At 51.7% G+C, this 20,023-nt stretch overlaps 1 protein-coding gene across 1 annotated transcript in view; it reads right to left on the bottom strand.

Moving 5' to 3' along the window:
- The window catches only part of PKP1 (plakophilin 1), a 73,888-nt gene extending 59,271 nt beyond the window's left edge, over positions 1 to 14,617 (bottom strand). The window contains exon 1 of the mRNA XM_029069429.2: positions 14,348 to 14,617. Coding sequence (XP_028925262.1) covers positions 14,348 to 14,549 — 202 coding nt within the window. The 5' untranslated portion in view covers positions 14,550 to 14,617. The remainder of the gene's footprint in view (positions 1 to 14,347) is intronic.
- Between the last annotated feature and the right edge of the window lie 5,406 nt (positions 14,618 to 20,023).

Genomic DNA, 20,023 nt, shown 5'->3' with positions numbered 1-20,023 from the left:
AAGGCAGCTAGCTCATTGCTGGATGTCCTGGGGAGATGGGTTGAGCTGAAAGTCTTACCTGTGGTTTTACTTCCCCTCTGCTCTGAACAGACACTTCACATTTTAGGTTTTCCATTCCCTCCTAACTTAACCACTTCTCTGGGGAGTCTGATGGTGTCTCACCAATCTCAGATTTGGAGCTGAATCAAGGTGAGCTTGTTTGAGAAAAGCCGGGAAAGAGAGGCGGTAGCCTTATCCTATTAGAGAATATGCTTGAGCGATACAGCATAATTCCCCCAATTAGACTGTAAACCCATCATTGGGCAGGGACTGTCTCTGTTGCCGATTTGTACATTCCAAGCGCTTAGTACAGTGCTCTGCACATAGTAAGTGCTCAATAAATAACTATTGAATGAATGAATGAATGAATGATAAAGGATTCATGCTTCCTTAATGATGCTATTTATTAAGTGCTTAATATCAATCAGTCAATGATATTTGAGCGTTTACTGTGTGCAGAGCACTGTACTGAATGTTTGGAAGAGTACATTACAACAGCATTGGTAGACAAATTCCTTGACAACAGGCAGGTTACAGTCCAGAGGGGAAGACAGTACTATTTGCCAAGCACTGTGCTAAGGGTTGGGGAAGGTACATGGTAATGACATCAGACACAGTCCCAGGCCTACATGAAGCTTACCAACTAAGGGGGAGGGTTACCCCATTTCAGAGAGTAGAGAGAGAGTAAATGTCTTGACTAAGGTCACTCAGCAGGCCTGTCCCCTCCCAGCCCATTCACCCACCCGCTCTAACAGGCTCATGGGAAGGAAATGGGGTCCTGAGACCTGGGGGAATAAGATTTTATCTCCCCGTCTCTGTGGCAGTAGCAGAGACCACCTCCCCTCCCCTCCTTATCTCCCAGTGAGCCCCGATCGGGACTGTGCTGATGGAGGAGAGGAGAGGTGAGGAGCCTCCAGGATTCAGCTGATAATGATCCTTGCAATAATTGTGCTATTTCTTAACTACTTACCCTGTGCCAAGGACTATACTAAGCACTGGAGTAGATATAGGATTATAAAGTCAGACCCAATCTCTCTCCCACGTGGGGCACCTGTTCTAAGGGGGAGGAAGCACAGTTCTCCAGCTTAGACTCTTCAGGGCAATACGGGTCTCAGCCACTATTGGCTATGCTTCCTGTTGACAGGCTGAACATCCCAAGAAGACATGGTTCCTGACCTCAGGGGGCTCACAATCTAGGTCCTCCCAGTCATTCATTCAATAGTATTTATTGAGCACTTACTATGTGCAGAGCACTGTACTAAGTGCTTGGATTGTACAATTTGACAACAGATAGAGACAATCCCTGCCCATTGACGGGCTTACAGTCTAATCGAGGGGAGACAGATGGACAAAAACAAGACAACTTAATCATGATAAATAGAATCAAGGGAATATACACCTCATTAACAAAATAAATAGGGTAATAAAAATATATACAAATGAGCACAGTGCTGAGGGGAGGGGAAGGGAGAGGGGGAGGAGCAGAGGGAAAGGGGGCTTAGCTGAGGGGAGGTGAAGGGGGGCAGAGAGGGAGCAGAGGGAGCAGAGGGAAAAGGGGAAGCTCAGTCTGGGAAGGCCTCTTGGAGGAAGTGAGCTCTCAGTAGGGCTTTGAAGAGGGGAAGAGAGTTAGTCTGGCGGAGGTGAGGAGGGAGAGCATTCCAGGACAGCGGGAGGACGTGGGCCAGGGATCGCCGGGGGGATAGGCGTGAATGGGAGACGGTGAGGAGGTGAGCGGCAGAGGAGCGGAGCGTGTGGGGTGGGCAGTAGAAAGAGAGAAGGGAGGAGAGGTAGGAGGGGGCAAGGTGATGGAGAGCCTTGAAGCCCAGAGTGAGAAGTTTTTGTTTCATGCGGAGGTTGATAGGCAACCAGTGGAGGATTTTAAGGAGGGGAATGACATGCCCAGAGTGTTTCTGCAGGAAGATGATCCGGGCAGCAGAATGAAGAATAGACTGGAGTGGGGAGAGACAGGAGGTAGGGAGATCAGTCCTGTGCCCTGCCCCAACCCCTGTGGAGCTTGACCCATCCCCGATAGAACAGGTGAGCTAGCCCCCACATCTCTGCAGGGTTTTCTGGACTGAGAAAGACCCAGGGCCTAGGACCTGGTCTGGGCCAGTGTTCCCAGGAAGTGGTTCTCTTGCTACTTCCTACTGCTGCTTCACGAGGCCTGACTGAGGGCGGGGGGTGGCTCCTTCCCAGGGAACCTTCTTCTGTAGGTTTGACCATGTGGGGGTGAGGGGGAAGTCCTGTCCAGAGGTTAGAAGATTGAACAAATGACTCTGGTGGATCTGGTGGGGCCTTCCTGATCAGAGAGCCAAGCTTTGGGACTGCAGGAGGGGACAGGAGGGAACAGAGCTCCGGAAGGCAAAGGCAAGGGTGGGGTGGGTGACAGCCCTGGAATGCCAATACAGCTCTTGCCCCTGCCCACGGATGGTGTGTGGGAAAGGAGAACTTGCAACCACAAAGTGGGGTTTAGGTTCAAACCTCTCCCCTCACCCAAGCTTCCTCCCTATCTCTGCCCCTCCCTAGGGGGCCACCTTACCCAGACCCTCTGCAGTGTTACAGGCCAGGCCAGAGGCCCAGAATGGAGCCCACCCAGCCTTCCCCAAGATAGGGCCATCTACTCTGGTCTTGGGTGGGGAAGAAGGTTTCAGGTGGGGGCCATTTTATGGCATTTCTCTCGTTTCTTCTAGGGTGCTTAGCACAAGGTCTGCATCCGGTGGGCTCTCATTCTGGCCCTCTGATTGATTGATTGATTGATTGGGCACTGTGCAAACCAGTGTAATTGGGAGGTTCTCTTTCTACTGCTAATGGGCTAAGCCCCTTTATAGCTCCCTGTCCTCTCCCCTCAGGGCTCAGCCCCTTCAGAACTTCCTCTTCCCTTCCCCCAGTGCTCAGCCCCTCCATTGCTCCTTGTCCCCTTCCCTCAGGGCTCATAGCCTCCAGCACTCTCTGTCCCCTCTTCCAGTGCTCAGCACCCTCCATCACTTTCCAACTTCTCCCTGAGTATTCAGCTCCTCCATCGCTGCCTGTCCCTTCCCCTCAAGTTTCAATGACTAACTTTCTCTCCCCTCCCCTCAGGGCTCAGCCACTCCATCACTTCTTCTCCCCTCCCCTCAGTGCTCAGCCCCCTCCATTGCTCTCCATTCCCTTCCCCATTTCTCAGCTCCCTGCTACCAGACTTCCCCAGGATTGACCAACAAGGGGTCAGCCCTACAGGCCATCTTGCCATCTCCAGTGGAAAAGGGCCCTCAGAAGTTTGCCTGCAAGGACTATACCTATACCATTCCACACACACAGAGGGGTCTTTGCTGGGCCACAGACCTGACATCTGGTGTCCCAGAAGACACCCCCAAAACCTGCTGCCAACTGGAAAGCAGACCTCTCCACTCCACAACCTCCACAACCAAGTAAATCCAAAGTCTTTCTAAACTTGGCAGCATTGGGTAACAATCTCTTCCAGCAGTCCCAACATGACAGTCAACTCTAGTGTAGACTGTAATCTCCTTGAAGGCAGGGGCAAGTCATTTACTCAGTAACAATAATTCTGATACCTGTTAAGCCTATATTATGTGCCAATCACTGGGTAGCAATGCCAAGTGACTGAGGGCACTTTTACCCCAGTCCAGTACTCTTTCTCTAAGCAATCAATCAACTGTATTTACTGAGCATTTACTGTGTGCAGACCACTGAACTAGGCACTTGGGAGAGTACACTGTAACAATATAACAGACACATTACCTGCCCACAATGAGCTTACAGTCTAGAGGGGCAGAATCAGATCAGAAACAGTCTCTATCCCACATGAGGCTCACAGTCTAAGGAGAAAGCAGAACAGGCATTTAATTCCCATTTTACAGATGAGGAAACTGAGGTACAGAACTGTTAAGTGACTCACCCAAGGTCACATAGCAGGAAAGTGGTGGAGCCAGGATTTCAACTCAGATTGCCTGACTCCCAGGAACTCTTTCCATTAGGTCACTCTACTTCTATACTATATTCTCCTAAGCATCTAGGACAATGGTCGGCACCAAATAAGAGCCAATACTGATGGCCCATGCGATATAATGACTATTTACTCTAGCTCTTAGTATTTTTCCTAGAGAATTTGGACTGGAACCAAAAGTCTCTCTCAGAGAAGATAATGAGTTCCCATTCCTCAACCATGCTGGTGGAGAGATGTCCAGCTTTGGGATTGAGGCAGAGGAATAATAATGGTATTAATGATAATGATAATGTTAAGTGCTTACCCTGTGTCAAGCACTATACTAAATGCCGGGGTAGATACCAAATAATCAGGTCAGACATAGTCTGACCTGGGGCTCCTAATCTAAGTAGGAGGTATTGAATTCCCATTTTACAGATAAGGAAACTGAGGTTACAGAGACACAACAAACCTAAGGTTGCACAGCAGGCAAGTGGCAGAGTTGGAATTAGAACTCAGGACTGACTCCCTGGCCCATGCTCTATCGATTAGGCCACGCTGCTTCTCTTAATAAACATCTCTGAGGGACTGACTGATGGATCGGCAGGGAAAAGGCAAGTCCAGTAGTGATTTGGTCAAGGTGACCTTTAACTCCAGTCATAGACTGTAAACTGCAACCTCATTGTAGGCAGAAAACATGTGTACCAAAACTGTTGATTTGTACTCTCCCAAGTGCTCAGAACCATGTTCTGTGCACGGTAAGTGCTCAATAAATACCACTCATTGATTGATAGTGGAGTGAGGAAATCTCTATTTACATACTCAGATGGCAAATTCAAACAGAAAAAAGCATCCGGTCTAACTTCATGCTGCCCCTACCCCTACACTGGAGCACCTGTGTACAGATCTTTAAACTCTGCTGCTTCACCCTATCTTTAATTTGCTTTAGTGCCCAATTTCCTGTCCCCCCAGCCCCACTCCCCGGTCAATCTTTTTTGTTTTTGAATGGTACTTGTTAAGCGTTTATGATGTGCCAAGCAATGTTCTAAGCACTGGAGAAAAGACAAGCTAATGAGGTTGGACACAGTACCTAACCCACATAAGGCTCACAGTCTAAGTAGAAGGGAGTATGATTTAATCCCCATTTTACATATGGGATAACTGAAGTACAAAGAAGTTAAGTGACTTGCCTTACATAGCACACAGCAGACACATAGCAGAGTCAGGATTAGAACCCAGGTCCTCTAACTCCCAGGCCTGTGCTCCTTCCATTAGGCCACACTGCTTCCCAATCAGGCCTACTAAATCCATTATACTCTTCTAAGCCCTTAGTACAGCACAGGGTAAGTGATCAATAAATACTACTGATAAACTGAGTTGAGCATCTTTTAGAGAAAGAGGTTTCTAACTACTCAAAAGGTCTCCAAAAACCCAGTTCTTGTGTTCTCAGAGTCTGTATTTACCTGGATCCATTCTGGACCAAATGCCCACCTCATTCAGCCACAACAGGGGACCTACAAATTCTCCCAAAGGGAAACTTGAAAAGCCAAGACAGTCAATAGTCAGATTACCCTATATACCCACCTACAAGTGGGCAGGGAAAGTGTCCTCCAACTCTGTTGTATTGTACTCTTTCAAGCACTTAATGCAGTGTTCTGCATATAGTACATGCTCAATAAATACCTCTGATTGATTCAAAGAAGAGAGTCTTCTGAAAGCTGCAGCCCTTTCGGGAATTTTTTATTAAAATCACATGATCTCTTGAGCCCTGTGCACTGCAAACTCTCTCAGTTTTACCCTTTTACAGGGAAAATATAAGATATTCAATTTACAGTCTACCCTAGGGCTAAAAGAATTGGCACTTCCACTTGCTAAAAAGAACTCACTGGGTACTGGTGGGGAAGGGGTTTGAGCCTCCCTGTGCTCATCTCAGGGGAGAATAAAATGGTTAGACAAGAAAGGAGTCAGGTGGCCTCTGCCCCAATCCTCCCTGGACTTTCTTTAAGCTCCCTTCTCTGTGAGCTGGAAATGGGCAATCCAAGATCCTCACCTCCAGGGAAGTGTCCTCAAGACCTTCCCAGCGTGTCAGAGGTCTGGGGTGGAGCAAGGTTCCCCTTTGATGAAAGCCATTCTTACAAACAGCAGGTACAGAGATGAATGGCTTTCAAACTTTCTCTGTGACATAATTTTATGATCAAAGTGGTGGAGAGCAGGCACTCCTGGCAGTGGAGGGGAAGATCTGGGATCAGTGGGCCAGACTCACGCTGAGCTCCACACCCAGGCACCTGCGGGGCTGAAAATGATGCTCCTCTTGCCACTATCCCAGGTGGCCACCCGTATTTCTGGACATCCGAATAGTGGAAAGAGCACGGGGTTGGGAGTCAGAAGACCTGCATTCTAAACCGGACTCTGCTACTTCCCTGCTGGGTGACCTGGGACAAGTCACTTAACTTCTCTGACCCTCAGTTTCTTCATCTGTAAAATGCATATTCAATACCTATTCTCTACCCTACATAGGCTGTGAGCCCCCTGTGGAAAGGGACTGTGTCTGACCTAACTTGTATCTACCCCAGTGCTTCGAATAGTGTTAAGGAAGCACTTTAGAAATACCATAATAATACTCATCTTTATAGGCTTCAATTTGAGCATGCTTTTACTGGTGGTCTATGAAGTTATGGGCAGCTGGCAGCCCTGATGGGCTATGGCTCTGCCTACTGAGGCCAGGACAGAAGAAACAACTTTTTTTCTTTTTTTTAATGGCATTAGATATATGTGCTTACTATGTGCCAGGCACTGTACTAAGTGCTTGGGTCGATCCAAATTAATCAGCTTGGATACAGTCCACATTCTACGTGGGGCTCTCAGTCTTAATCCCCATTTTAAAGATGAGGTAACAGGCACAGAAACATGATGTGACTTGCCCAAAGTCACACAGAAGAAAAGTGGCAGAGTCGGCATTAGAACCCAGGTCCTCCTTACTCCCAGGCCCATGTTCTATCCAGTAGGCCTTGCTGCTTCTCCCGATTAGACTGTAAGCCCATCAAACGATAGGGACTGTCTCTATCTGTTGCCAACTTGTTCATTCCAAGCGCTTATTACAGTGTTCTGCACATAGTAAGCGCTCAATAAATACTATTGAATGAATGAATAAAGATTAGGCCTAGGACACCCCTCTAGTAGGGCAGGAATTCAGTGAGTGTGACACACTATATTGAGCCCGTCTGTCTGCCCCCTGCTAGACTGTAAGTCCTTGTGGGCAGTAATTGTGCCTACTAACTCTATTGGACTCTCCCGAGTGCTTAGTACAGTGCTCTACACACAGAAGGTGCTCAATAAATACTACCGATTGAATGAAAAGTCCTTGAGAAAATACAACAGAAGCAAAACACAGTACTCTGCCCACAGGGAGCTTACAATCTACCAGCTAGACTTGCAGGCACCTGTGACCAGGGAGGTTGGGGAATCTCTTTCTCTGGAGATCTTTAATACTAGACAGCCGCTAGTAAAATGGCACAGGGGTGGGGAGGCAGGGAGATGGACTGGGTGGCTTCATGGTTTGCTCTCCTATGCCACCACCTTTACTGTCGTTGGAACCCTGGAAAGAGCTGGTCAGTTCGCTCAGACCCACCAAACTCAACAAACCCTTTGGGTTTTTGCTTCCATCTTTTCTGGGCCCATAATCTCACGCCCAACAGAAACTTTGAACATACGGGCCTAATCCAGCCCACATTCCCTTCCCTCTCTCGAGACCCTGTGACTCATCTCCAGGGCTCCGTTAGGACTTGTGTTTCCTAAATCTCTCCCTTCTTTTTGTTCTTCACAACAAGAGCCCCAAAACAGGGCAGCTAAAGGGATCTAAGGGGTAGGAGGACTGGGCTTTGTAAAGTCAGGTTCTTAGAGAGTATGGACTCCTGGAAGGGACTGCGCTCTGATCAATACGCCCTAAGTGATCCTACTAACTCTATGTATTCTCCCAAGTTCTTAGTACAATGCTTAGCACAAAATAGGTGTTCAGTAGATGCCATTGATTAATTGATGGCTCAAGAACTATCCCTGCCATCAGCTAAAGTCAATCAATCATATTTATTGAGTGCTTACTGGGTACAGAGCACTGTACTAAGCACTTGGGAAAGTACAGTACAACACAATTGATAGACACATTCCCTGCCACAATGAGCTTACATTCTAGAAGGGGAGACGGATAGAAAAATAAATAAATAAACTGTCAAGATGTACATAAGTGCTGTGGCACTTATGAGGAAAAGGTGAATAAAGGGTGCAGACCCAAGTACAAGGGTAAAGCAGAAGGGAGTGGGATTGTGTATGTGTCACAGTTGCCCAAGGGCTTGGGGAGGAGACTGTATATCTGGTGTGTGTGACCTGCATCAGGGAAGGGAGCTGTGAGTGTGTCATAGAGGGAGGGGGTCTGTGGGGAGACTGATGTGTGGTGGTGTTCCCATTGTCTGTGCTTGAGGGGGCAGGCCCAAAATACGTTTGAAATCATATAGCTATGTTTGGTCACTGTAAGTGTTCTGGGTGATATGGGAGAATGTGTGATGTGTGGGATGGTTGTGTGAATGGGTCCTGTGTGTGCATGTGTGTGTGTGTATGTGAGAGAGAGAGAGAGAGACAGGTGAGTGTGTGGGCAGTGGGGGGCAGGGAAATGTTTATGGGTTCCTTTTACACACCAGTACGCACTTCCTCACTGCCGTCAGAGATGAGCTCAAGCTGCACCCTGGGAGTTTTTATGAGCCCAGAACAATCACCCTATTGATTTTCAGAATTCAGGGGGAAAGGACTCTCTGATCACAGCCAAGCTGGTTTAGGAGAGAGCTGGAATCCAGGGAAACAGTATTTACTGAGAAACACCCTGAATACCCTGCATTTTTCTAATGCGTTGCAACAGGTAGAGTGAAATTCTGGCTGAAACTACAACTTCCCAGCATTTATTCTGTGGGAAAAGGTGAGTTCATCTGGAAAAGGACCAACATATTCCACCACCAAACAAAAGGAGTTAGAGGAGACGATGGTATGATAGGTCTTAGTAGTTACTTTCCGGACCAACCTCAGTCTGCAGAAGCCCCCCACCCCCATCACCCATGCCTTCAGAAAAAGATAAAAGATAAAAGCTTCCAGCCTATTCATAAAAAGAGCACAGATACATCTACATATGAAAATCAATTCAAAACTTCTCCCCCATCACCCCTTCTCAGGCTAGTCCCCCGAGAGAGGAAGCTTGGCATTAGGTGAGGAATTTGGAGAAGTTTCTCCAGGAGAAACAACACATTCAGCTTCTGAGGAAGGAAAGATGGAGAAAATCTCAGCCAGGGTGGGGGTGGGGGGTGCTCCTTACATCCTGGCTGTGCCATGAGAGAGAGACATGGTGGAATGGGCCCCGCAGGGCATTAAGGATCCGGAGCAGCCAAGGAACTAACTCTACGGGGGAGGGATAGAACATTTGACCAAACTAGAGAGAGGGCAAGGTGGAAAGGAAAGTGTGTTTAAATTGCAGCAAGTGGGATTCAGGTTAGACACTAGGAAAAACTTCCAGATTCAAAGCTGACATATTAGTCAAGCCCAAACCACAGCTGTGCCTGCCCCTCCCTGCTTAGGCAGCAGAGTTTTAACGTCCCCGGCCCGGGCCCTCCTCCTCTCCTGGCCCTCCCCGGCAGGAAGAATTTCCAGATCGTCTACTTCACTTTCCCCCTCACTCCTTGCCCAGTCCTGTCCCAGGAGAAGAACATAGACGGGGATTAGGAAATATACAAGAACCACAAAGTGGTGATCGCACTTGGGGAGGATCCCTGCTGCCAAGCCAGGGGAGAAGAGGTGGGGACAGGCTTGGGGAGGAGGGCGCTGGCCAGAGCCCTGCCTCCAGGCCCAGGGAGGGCCCCAGATGCAGAAAGGCCAGAATGGATGAGGTGGGGTGTGGGGTGAGGGGTAGTCTCTATCTGACTCAATCCCGCCCTTGGCACCCCTCCACTTCACTTCACCACGACCCCAGCGGAGGAACCAGGGGCCAGGGACCATGTGAATGGGGAGTGGGCAGGGTTGCTGGACACAGTTCTTGCCCAGGTTGGGATCATGGGCAGACCGGGCCTTGGGCACAGAGATTCAAGGGTGGGGCTTCTCCTTCCAGTCCTGAGTGACTAAATCCTCTTTTGCTGACACTGAAAAGAAAACCTTTCAGAGGGAGCGTGAAGGAAGAGTTAATAACCACGGTATTCATTAAACCCTTACTATGGGCCAAGCATTGTATTAAACACTGGGGTAAACATAAAATACTCCGATTAGACACTGTGTCTATCCCACATGGGGCTCACGGTCTAAGGGGATGGGAGAAAATGTATATAATCCCTATTTTACAGATGAGGAAACAGTCCCAGAGAAAATACTTGACTTGCCCAAGGTCACCCACCAGGCAAATGGTGGACCCAGGATTAGAACCCACGGCCTCTGACTCCCAGTCCTGTGCTCTTTCCGCTAGACTACACTGTCTCTCTGTTCCTGTCCCTCCTCCAGTAGGAAGGAGCAAGGGGGAAAAGGGTAAGGGGAAAAGATCCTTGAATCCAAACTGACCCTGACAGACTGGCCCACCAAGAGCTTGACTGATTGTCATGATCGCTGAGTCTCCTTGGTCTCCTAGGGACCTCTCTATCTGGGACGAGAAGAAGCTTGGGCCCAGATTCCACCCAATATAGGCCAAGCTTGGCATCAGCTCAGGGTCCACTCAGAGTCCCTTCAGAAGGCAGGCAGAATTCAAACACTAAGAAACTGTAAAGCCACAGACCCACAGGGAGGCTGACAGGTCCCCTTTACTGGGGTAGGGGGTACACTGTTTTTCCTATTGTGCTGTTCTTGCTCAATTCACCAAGTCTTTCTTTTCCAGTGAGATTGCCACCCCCCTCCCCCCCACACCATAAATGCCATTGATTGGCAGTCCCTCTGGGCTGGGGTCACAAACCCTGGCATGGCCAGGACCTGGCCAGGATTGTTCCCCCCAACCCTGACTCTGCTGGTGGCTGGGCTGGGCTGAGCAGGCCTGAATAGGTCAGGTCAGGGCGCAGATCAGAGAGGGAGGCTCTTCCCTCCTCAGTGGGATGGGGTCGGGTTCAACCAGTTAATACGGGTGTCGGGGAGGGAGACCAGCAGAGGCACAGCACAGGTAGCTACAACAGGAGTGGGAACAGACTACCTTGGCGGATGTGTTTCCGACAGAGGTGGGAAAACTGATGAGAAAAGGAAGCTGGATAAACCAGATGCACCAGCTCCAGGGGCCGGACCAACTTTTCTGACAGGGACTGGCACTGGTGGCGGTGGTGTGTTTTTCTTACAAACCATATCTCTGGGGGATCTGAGCAGCAGGGGAGGTTGGGGGGCACTTTTCCCCTTCCCTCTCCTTTCCCTCTGCCCTGCCTTCACCTGGGGAGGCCTGAAGGGTAGTGTACCTTATTGGGGTGGGTGGAAGGATAACTTGAAAGATGCCCTTTGGTACCCATAAACAGCCAGGGTTGATTGAAATGAAGACCTTCTGAACAACCGCAACTAGCAGGACTATAGCCGGGGAGGTAGGAAAGAGGAAGGGAGATACAGCATGACATGCTGAGAAGTCCAGAGTCTGATGGGGCTCCTAACCTCGAGCAAAGGAGAAAGGAGGTCCAGGGAGGGACTGGAGGAAGAGTGAGAAGGGCGGCAGGGGATTCGGGGGGATGGGGGAGGTGGCCTGGACCATGGCTGGGATAGGGAGAAGAGATGTTCCTTTAGGGGTGGAGGGACGGAAGGAGGGCGATGCGGTGTGGGGTGGAGAAGAGACGGGGATGGGGGAGGGAGGAGGAATGAGAATAGAAAGAGGGTCTTAAAACCCAAATTTAGGGGATTTAATGTAAACCTAGCGGCAACTAAGAGCCCCTTGCAGGGCTGAGGGAAGGGACGACGAACCACGTCGGTGCTCGAAGAGACCGAATCTCTGTCTCTTGGGGGAGGTGGGGGGCGGGGGGGAGGTACTGTCTCTCCTTCACCGCCCATCCTTGTGGCCCCTGGATTCCCGGCTCTTCCCACCTCATCAGTTTCCCCCAGGGCTGACTCGAAGACCGGATCAACCAGCGAAGCGCTCAGTTGAGCCGGCCGCCTTCTGAACTTCAGTCCCCCCTGGGAAGTTAAGGCACCAAGGGGATTCGCTCTACCTCTCCAAACGCAACCCCTTCCCTTCATCTCGAGTTCGGCTCCGCTCCCCGAGACCCACCCACCCGCCCCTCCCTGCCCTGGCTGGCCCGGCTCAGCCGCAAGATCAATCGCCCGTCTGTCCTGTCTCCTTCCCACTGCATCTGCCTCCAGCCAGCCAGCCAGAGCGCTCGGCCCCTCCCGGGGAGACTCAGCCCGACTTGGCGGTCGGCCCTGGCAGGTGGAGGCATAAACCTCCGGGCAACCAGCACCCGTGCCCCCCTTCCCCGGCTTGGCTTCGGGCTGGAGGTTCAGGGGCTCCAGATGTGCTGCTCCGGCCCAGAGAGCGCCAACAGAATCCCCGGGGGTTGGGGGTAAGGTTTGGGGTCGGGGGAGGGGGCTGCCCCTGGCCCCTGGGAAGCCGGGTTGGAGGGTGGCAGGGGCAGGGGAGGGAGACAATCCCTGCCCAACAACGGGCTCACAGTCTAAAAGGGGGAAAGACAGACAGCAAAACCAAACAAGTAGACAGGTCGCCAACAGGGAAACAAGCCGCCAGCCCCGTTGATCCCATTTGGGCCTGTCCCTCTCCAGCCGGATCCCGAGAGACCCCGCGGTGGCCAGCGTCCATAGCGACCCGAGGCCCTGGACCCAACCTCATTCATTCAATAATAACAATAATTATTATGGTATTTGTTAGGCGCTTACTATGGGCTAGGCACCGTTCTAAGCGCTGGGGTGGATACAAGATAATTGTTCCATACAGAGCTCACGGTCTTAATCTCCATTTTCCAGATGAGGGAACTGAAGCACAGAGAAGTGAAGTGACTTGCCCAAGGTCACAAAGCAGACAAGTGGCTGAATCGGGATTAGAACCCCTGACCTTCTGAGTCCCAGGCCCATGCTCTATCCACAAGGCTGTGCCGCTCTCATTCGATCGTATTTATTGAGCGCTTACTGTGTCCAGAACACTGTACTAAACTCTTGGGAATGTACAATGCAGAAATAAAGAGAGACAATCCCTGCCTACAGGGAGCTCACAGTCCAGAGAGGGGGGAGACAGACATCGATACAAGTAAACAGGCATCAATATAAATAAAATTAAATACGATTGAATGAATGAAGATATACACATAAGTGCTGTGGGGCAGGGAAAGAGGGAGGGAAGAGCAAAGGGAGCGAGTCAGGGTGACGCGGAAGGGAGGGGGAGATGAGGAAAAGTGGGGATCAGTCCTCCTGTCGGCCAGGTTCCCACCTGCGCCATCACCACCTGGCTCCTGGATCAGAGACTCCATCCGAATCTCCAGCGCAGCCCAGCAGGGCTCCGAGGATCAGCGGCTTCCAGTCACCAGGACCGCCCCCCTTTGTCTCGGCCTGGGGGCCGAGCCCCCACAGCCCCGCGGGGTGAGGGAGGGTGATCCCCCCCCCCCACACACACACACACGGGTCTTAGGTTCTAATCCCGGCTCCTCCTCTTGTCAGCTGTGTGACTTTGGACAACTCACTTCACTTCTCCGCGCCTCAGTGGCCTCATCTGTAAAAGGGGGATGAAGACTGTGCGCCCCACGTAGGACAATCTGCTAACCCTGTCTCTGCCCCAGCGCTCAGTACAGTGCTTGGCACGTCGGAAGCGCTAAAACAAACACCGTCGTGAAGCAGAGTGGTTTAGTGGAAAGAGCCCGGGCTTGAGAGTCAGAGGTCACGGGTTCTAATCCCGGATCCACCGCTTGTCAGCTGGATGACCATGGACATGTCATTTCACTTCTCCGCGCCTCAGTGACCTCATCTTTACAAGGGGGCTGAAGACTGTGAGCCCTACTTGGACAACCTAATAATAATAATGTTGGTATTTGTTAAGCGCTTACTACGTGCCGAGCACTGTTCTAAGCGCTGGGGTAGACACAAGGGAATCAGGTTGTCCCCACGTGGGGCTCACAGTCTTAATCCCCATTTTACAGATGAGGTAACTGCGGCACCGAGAAGTGAAGTGACTTGCCCAAAGTCACACAGCTGACAGATGGCCGAGCCGGCATTTGAACCCATGACCTCCGGCTCCAAAGCCCTTGCTCTTTCCACTGAGCCACGCTGCTTCTCTACCTGATGACCTCGTATCTCCCCCAGTGCTCGGCACATAGTAAGCGCTTAACAGATGTCCACCTTATCGCTATCACGACGTGGACACCCCCACCCGCACGCGTCGCCCCCCTCGCCCCCCGGGGTCGGCGGTACCTCGGTTGGAGTGGCCGAGCGTGGAGGCCTGGGATTGCTTGGGCTTCTGCCTCTTGACGGTCATCATCACCTGCTCCCGGACCCGCTGCTTCCCGGAGGTCCCCGTCTTCATCTTTTGGTCGGACGGCAGGGCCAGGGTGGAGTTGTCCTGGTCCGGGAAGCATTCGTAGGCCAGGGCCGTCTTGAGCGGAGAGTGGTTCATGGCTGCGGGCGCCGTCGAGGGGTCGGGTGCGGGAGCGGGCGCGGGCGGTGGGGGCTCTCAAGTAGCCCCCCGAGGCCAGAAAGCGGCTGCCGCCGTCCCCGCTGTCCGCCGGCTGCTCCTGCCTCCTGCCTCGCTGGGGCCTCGCCTGGGTCTGGGCGGACCCGCCCCCCTCCGGGCGGGGTATAGGGCGCCCCGCCGCCCCGCCACGCACCACCCACTCCCCCCGGCCTCGCCGCGCTGGGATTCCCGCACGGCCGCTCCGGGGCACGGTCTCCCCGGCCGGGAGGGGGGCGGGGATGGGCAGGGACGGGCAGGGATGGGCAGGGATGGGCAGGGATGGGCGTGTGGGGTCCGCGTGCGTGAGCGTGCGGGTACTCGCGCCACGCGGGGCACCCCGAGGGAGAGGGAGACGCCCATTCTCCTGCCCCTTCCTTTCCCCTCCCCGGCTTGGAAGGCCCGGGACCTGTGCCCAAGCCCATCCCTGTGCTCTTTCCCATCCTCTCCCCCTGGCCCCCTTGTGCCCTGAACCCCGTCCCCCGCACCGAGGGAGAGCACAGGTTCTCATAAGCCCTTAGTTCAGTGCTCTGCACGTAGTCAGCGCTCAATAAATACTGTTGAATGAATGAGGAGAGGTGTTAGGACGCCGGGGGCCCCCCTCCTCACCCTCTTAGTGACCTCAGGCAGTCCCCCTCTCTCGGGGCTACCTACGGCTGTAGTCACCCCTCCCCACGGCCTCCCCTGGATATAATAATAATAATGTTGGTATTTGTTAGGCGCTTACTATGTGCAGAGCACTGTTCTAAGCGCTGGGGCAGATACAGGGTAATCAGTTTGTCCCACGTGAGGCTCACAGATAATCCCCGTTTTACAGATGAGGTAACTGAGGCACAGAGAAGTTAAGTGACTTGCCCACAGTCGCCCAGCTGACGAGTGGCAGAGCCGGGAGTCGAACCCATGACCTCTGATTCCGAAGCCCACGCTCTTTTCACTGAGCCACGGATATCCGTTCATTCATCCGATCGTATTTATGGAGCGCTTACTATGTGCAGAGCGCTGTACTAAGCGATTGGAATGTACAATTTGGCAACAGATAGAGACACTCCCTGCCCAACAAAGGGCTCACAGTCTAAACGGGGCACTCGCCCGTCTCCCCAGCACCGGAGCCTGGGGGTCCGCACCCCCGGGAGAGGTGGAAGGAGAGGGGACGGGAGATGGGCTGGGGGAGGAGGATGCTTCGGGTTGGCCCCACACCTAGGACTCGTAGAAGGTAGAAGGCTCTCTCCAGGAAGCAGCATGCCTTGTGGATAGAACACAGGTCTGGGAGTCAGAAGGATCTGGATTCTAATCCCGACTCTGCCACTTGTCTGATGTGTGACCTTAGGCTAATCAATTCTCCATGTCTCTGTTCCCTCATCTGTAACTTGGGAATTAAGACTGTGAGCCCATGTGGGACAGGGACTGTGTCCAACTTGATTTTTTTGTAACCACCTCAGCACGTAGTACAGCGCCTGGTGCGTGATAAGCTCTTAATCAATACCACAATTATCATTATTACAATTATTATTGTCTGCCATGTGATCTTGGGTAAGTCACTTAATTTCTCTGTGCCTCAATTACTTGATCTCCATCTATCCCTGCTCTTTGCACAGTTCTTGGCATGTAGTAAGTGCTTAACAAATAACACCATAGTTATTATTATTATTCATTATTAGGATAGCCGTATCAGCAGCTCTCCCTGATCTGTGGTTGGGACCGAGCCTCAGACAGGTGGGCTCGGTCCCTTTGACTTTTTCCTCCACTGCTGCATGGGGTGGGACCACATGAATTGGGACCACAACTCAGGGACAGGGAAATTCCACAGAGTCAACCCCACGCCAGTCAAGGGCTTCTTCACAGGCCCTTCTCACTGGAGCCCGGCAAGTATTTTGCGTTTGGCTCCGGAGCTAGTCTTGATCCTGCTTGAAGGTAGAAATCATGCCTTCTAACTCTACTGTACTCTCCCAAGGCCTGGTGCAGTGCTCTGCATTCCTTCATTAATTCATTTAATCGTATTTAGTGAGTGCTTACTGTGTATAGAACACTGTACTAAGAGCTTGGGAAAGTACAATGCAATAAAGACAATAATTATGGTATTTATTAAGCGTTTACTATGTACCAAGCTCTGTTCTAACCACTGGGGTAGATACAAGGTAATCAGGTTGTCCCACGTGGGGCTCCCACGTGGGGCTCACAGTCTTACTCCCCATTTTATAGATGAGGTAACTGAGGCACAGAAGAGTCGTGACTTGCCCAAGGTCACACAGCAAACAAGTGGCAGCGCTGGGATTAGAACCCACGTTCTCTGACTCCCAAGCCTGTGCTCCTGTCACTAGGCCGTGCTGCTTCTCAACAATAAACAGTAACATTTCCTGCCCACAATGAGCTCACAGTCTAGAATAGGGGAGACAGACATCAATACAAGTAAATAAAATTACAGATATGTACATAGGTGCTTTGGGGCTGGGAGTGGGGAAGAGCGAAGGGATAAATAAAATTACAGACATGTACATAAGTGTTTTGGGACTGGGAGCGGGGAAGAGCAAAGGGATCAAGTCAGGGCTATGCAGAAAGGAGTTGGAAATGAGGAAAATGGGGCTTAATCTGGGAAGCCCTCTTGGAGGAGATGTGCCCTCAATAAGGCTTTAAAGTGGGGGAAAGTGGTTGACTGTTGGATTAGAGGAGGAAGGTCACTTTGCTCACAGTAGGCACTCAGTAAATACCATTGATTGATTGCTTGATTGACTCTCTTGCACCACCATGTTGAGTATCTCGGTTTTCTAGACTCTGGGCACAAATCAACCCCAGGTAGAAGTTCCTCTTCTGAGCAGAGAGGCACCCACCAACCACTCTGCTGACCCAGACCTCAGGAATCAGGTTCATTCATTCATTCAATAGTATTTATTGAGCGCTTACTATGTGCAGAGCACTGTACTAAGCGCTTGGGATGAACAAGTCGGCAACAGATAGAGACAGTCCCTGCCGTTTGACGGGCTTACAGTCTAGTCGGGGGAGACGGACAGACAAGAACAATGGCACTAAACAGCGTCAAGGGGAAGAACATCTCGTAAAAACAATGGCAAATAAATAGAATCGAGGCGATGTACAATTCATTAACAAAATAAATAGGGTAACGAAAATATATACAGTTGAGCGGACGAGTACAGTGCTGTGGGGATGGGAAGGGAGAGGTGGAGGAGCAGAGGGAAAAGGGGAAAATGAGGCTTTAGCTGCGGAGAGGTAAAGGGGGGATGGCAGAGGGAGTAGAGGGGGAAGAGGAGCTCGGTCTGGGAACGCCTCTAGGAGGAGGTGATTTTTAAGTAAGGTTTTGAAGAGGGAAAGAGAATCAGTTTGGCGGAGGTGAGGAGGGAGGGCGTTCCAGGACCGCGGGAGGACGTGACCCAGGGGTCGACGGCGGGATAGGCGAGACCGAGGGACGGTGAGGAGGTGGGCGGCGGAGGAGCGGAGCGTGCGGGGTGGGCGGTAGAAAGAGAGAAGGGAGGAGAGGTAGGAAGGGGCAAGGTGATGGAGAGCCTTGAAGCCTAGAGTGAGGAGTTTTTGTTTGGAGCGGAGGTCGATAGGCAACCACTGGAGTTGTTTAAGAAGGGGAGTGACATGCCCAGATCGTTTCTGCAGGAAGATGAGCCGGGCAGCGGAGTGAAGAAGAGACCGGAGCGGGGCGAGAGAGGAGGAAGGGAGGTCAGAGAGCAGGCTGACACAGTAGTCTAGCCGGGATTTAACGAGAGCCCGTAATAGTAAGGTAGCCGTTTGGGTGGAGAGGAAAGGGCGGATCTTGGCGATATTGTAGAGGTGAAACCGGTACCTGCTGGGCCGGGATACAGGGGTTACGGAAGTGGGTAGACCCTGAGGCCCCCACTGGGCCCGGACTAGAGAGACTAGACAGGCACTAAGGAGAAGGTGAGATGGCAGGATGGGCTCTAAAGCAATGAATCAATGAGAAGAGGCTGCCCCAGAAGTCTTTAGGAATGACCTTTGAGAAACAGCATGGCCTAGTGGATAAAGCACAGCCCTGGGAGTCAGAAGAAGCTGGGTTCTAATTCCAGCTCTGCTGTATGACCTTTGACAAGTCACTTAACTTTTTATGCCTCTCTTCCCTCATCTGTAAAATGGGAATTGAGGCTGTGAGCCCCATGTGGGACAGGTACTATGTCCAACCTGATTTGCTTGTATCCACCTCAGCGCTTAGTACAGTGCCTGGCATATGGTAAGCCCTTACTAAATACCACAGTTATTATTATTACAATTATTATTGTCTGTTGTGTGACCTTGGGTAAGTCACTAAACTTCCCTGTGCCTCAGTTACCTCATCTGTAAAATAGGGATTTAGACTGTGAGCCTATGTGGGACAGGGAATGTGTCCAACCTAATTATCTTCTATCTAGTCCAGTGCTTATTACAGTGCTTGGCACATAGTAAGCAGAGCTAGGGAGTCAGCGGTCATGGGTTCGAATCCCGACTCTGCCACTTGTCAGCTGTGTGACTCTGGGCAAGTCACTTAACTTCTCTGTGCCTCAGTTACCTCATCTGTAAAATGGGGATTAAGACTGTGAGCCTCACGTGGGACAATCTGATTGCCCTGTATCTACCCCAGCACTTAGAACAGTGCTCTGCACATAGTAAGTGCTTAACAAATACCAACATTATCATTGTTATTATTAAATACCATTATGACCTCCCTTCAGAAGCTCATTGGATAAGGTCCCCCTCCCCTTCCAGGGTCAGCTTGGCTGTCAACCCCCTCAGTGTGCTCTGTTCTGGGAGAGTCTACTCTCCCGCTTTCTCCTGCTCTCCTAGCTCTGTGCACTGGAGCAGAGATCCATTTCTTCCCAGTGCAGAACCGGGAGGCAGGGCTGGGGGAACTGGTGAGAAGGCAGCGGGTGGGGTGGGCCAGAGGAGGGCAACAACAATAGTTACTGGGAGCTGGGACAAGGGGTGGGGCCTCTGGGGCAAGAAGGAAGGGCCGTGGGGCAGACCGCCGGAAGGTGGTGGGCGTGCTTCAAGCCCTGAGGGGCAGGAGGGCCTCTCTCCTCTCCCCTTCTGGTCTCTCCGCCCCAGGGGCTCTCCAGCAGACCAACCCAACTGGGGTCTTTTGCGTGAGGCAGGCAGGGATCCTGCTCTGCCTTGGGAAGCGATGACTAATGTGGAGGAGCGTAACTGGCTTTCCAACCTTGTGCCGACAAGCAGCTGTCAACACCTGCTCGGCTCTGCGCCTGCCCACCCTCCAGCCCAGATCCCCAGCCCTGGGCTCTGCCTCGCCTGCAGCCTTTCACCCGTGGGGGCTCTGACTGCCCCAGGTGGCAGGGTCGCAGGTGGAAGGCAACCCATCCCTCAAGGACCCGGGTCTCTGATCCAGTCTGCTCTCCCTGCCCAAGGTCCAAGCCCATCTGCCCCACCATACACTCCAAATAAAGAAACTG

The sequence above is a fragment of the Ornithorhynchus anatinus genome, chromosome 7 (assembly GCF_004115215.2).
Source record: "Ornithorhynchus anatinus isolate Pmale09 chromosome 7, mOrnAna1.pri.v4, whole genome shotgun sequence".
Taxonomy (NCBI): domain Eukaryota; kingdom Metazoa; phylum Chordata; class Mammalia; order Monotremata; family Ornithorhynchidae; genus Ornithorhynchus; species Ornithorhynchus anatinus.
Note: the sequence above shows the minus strand (reverse complement) of the source record. Positions and strands in the feature narration are given on the sequence as shown.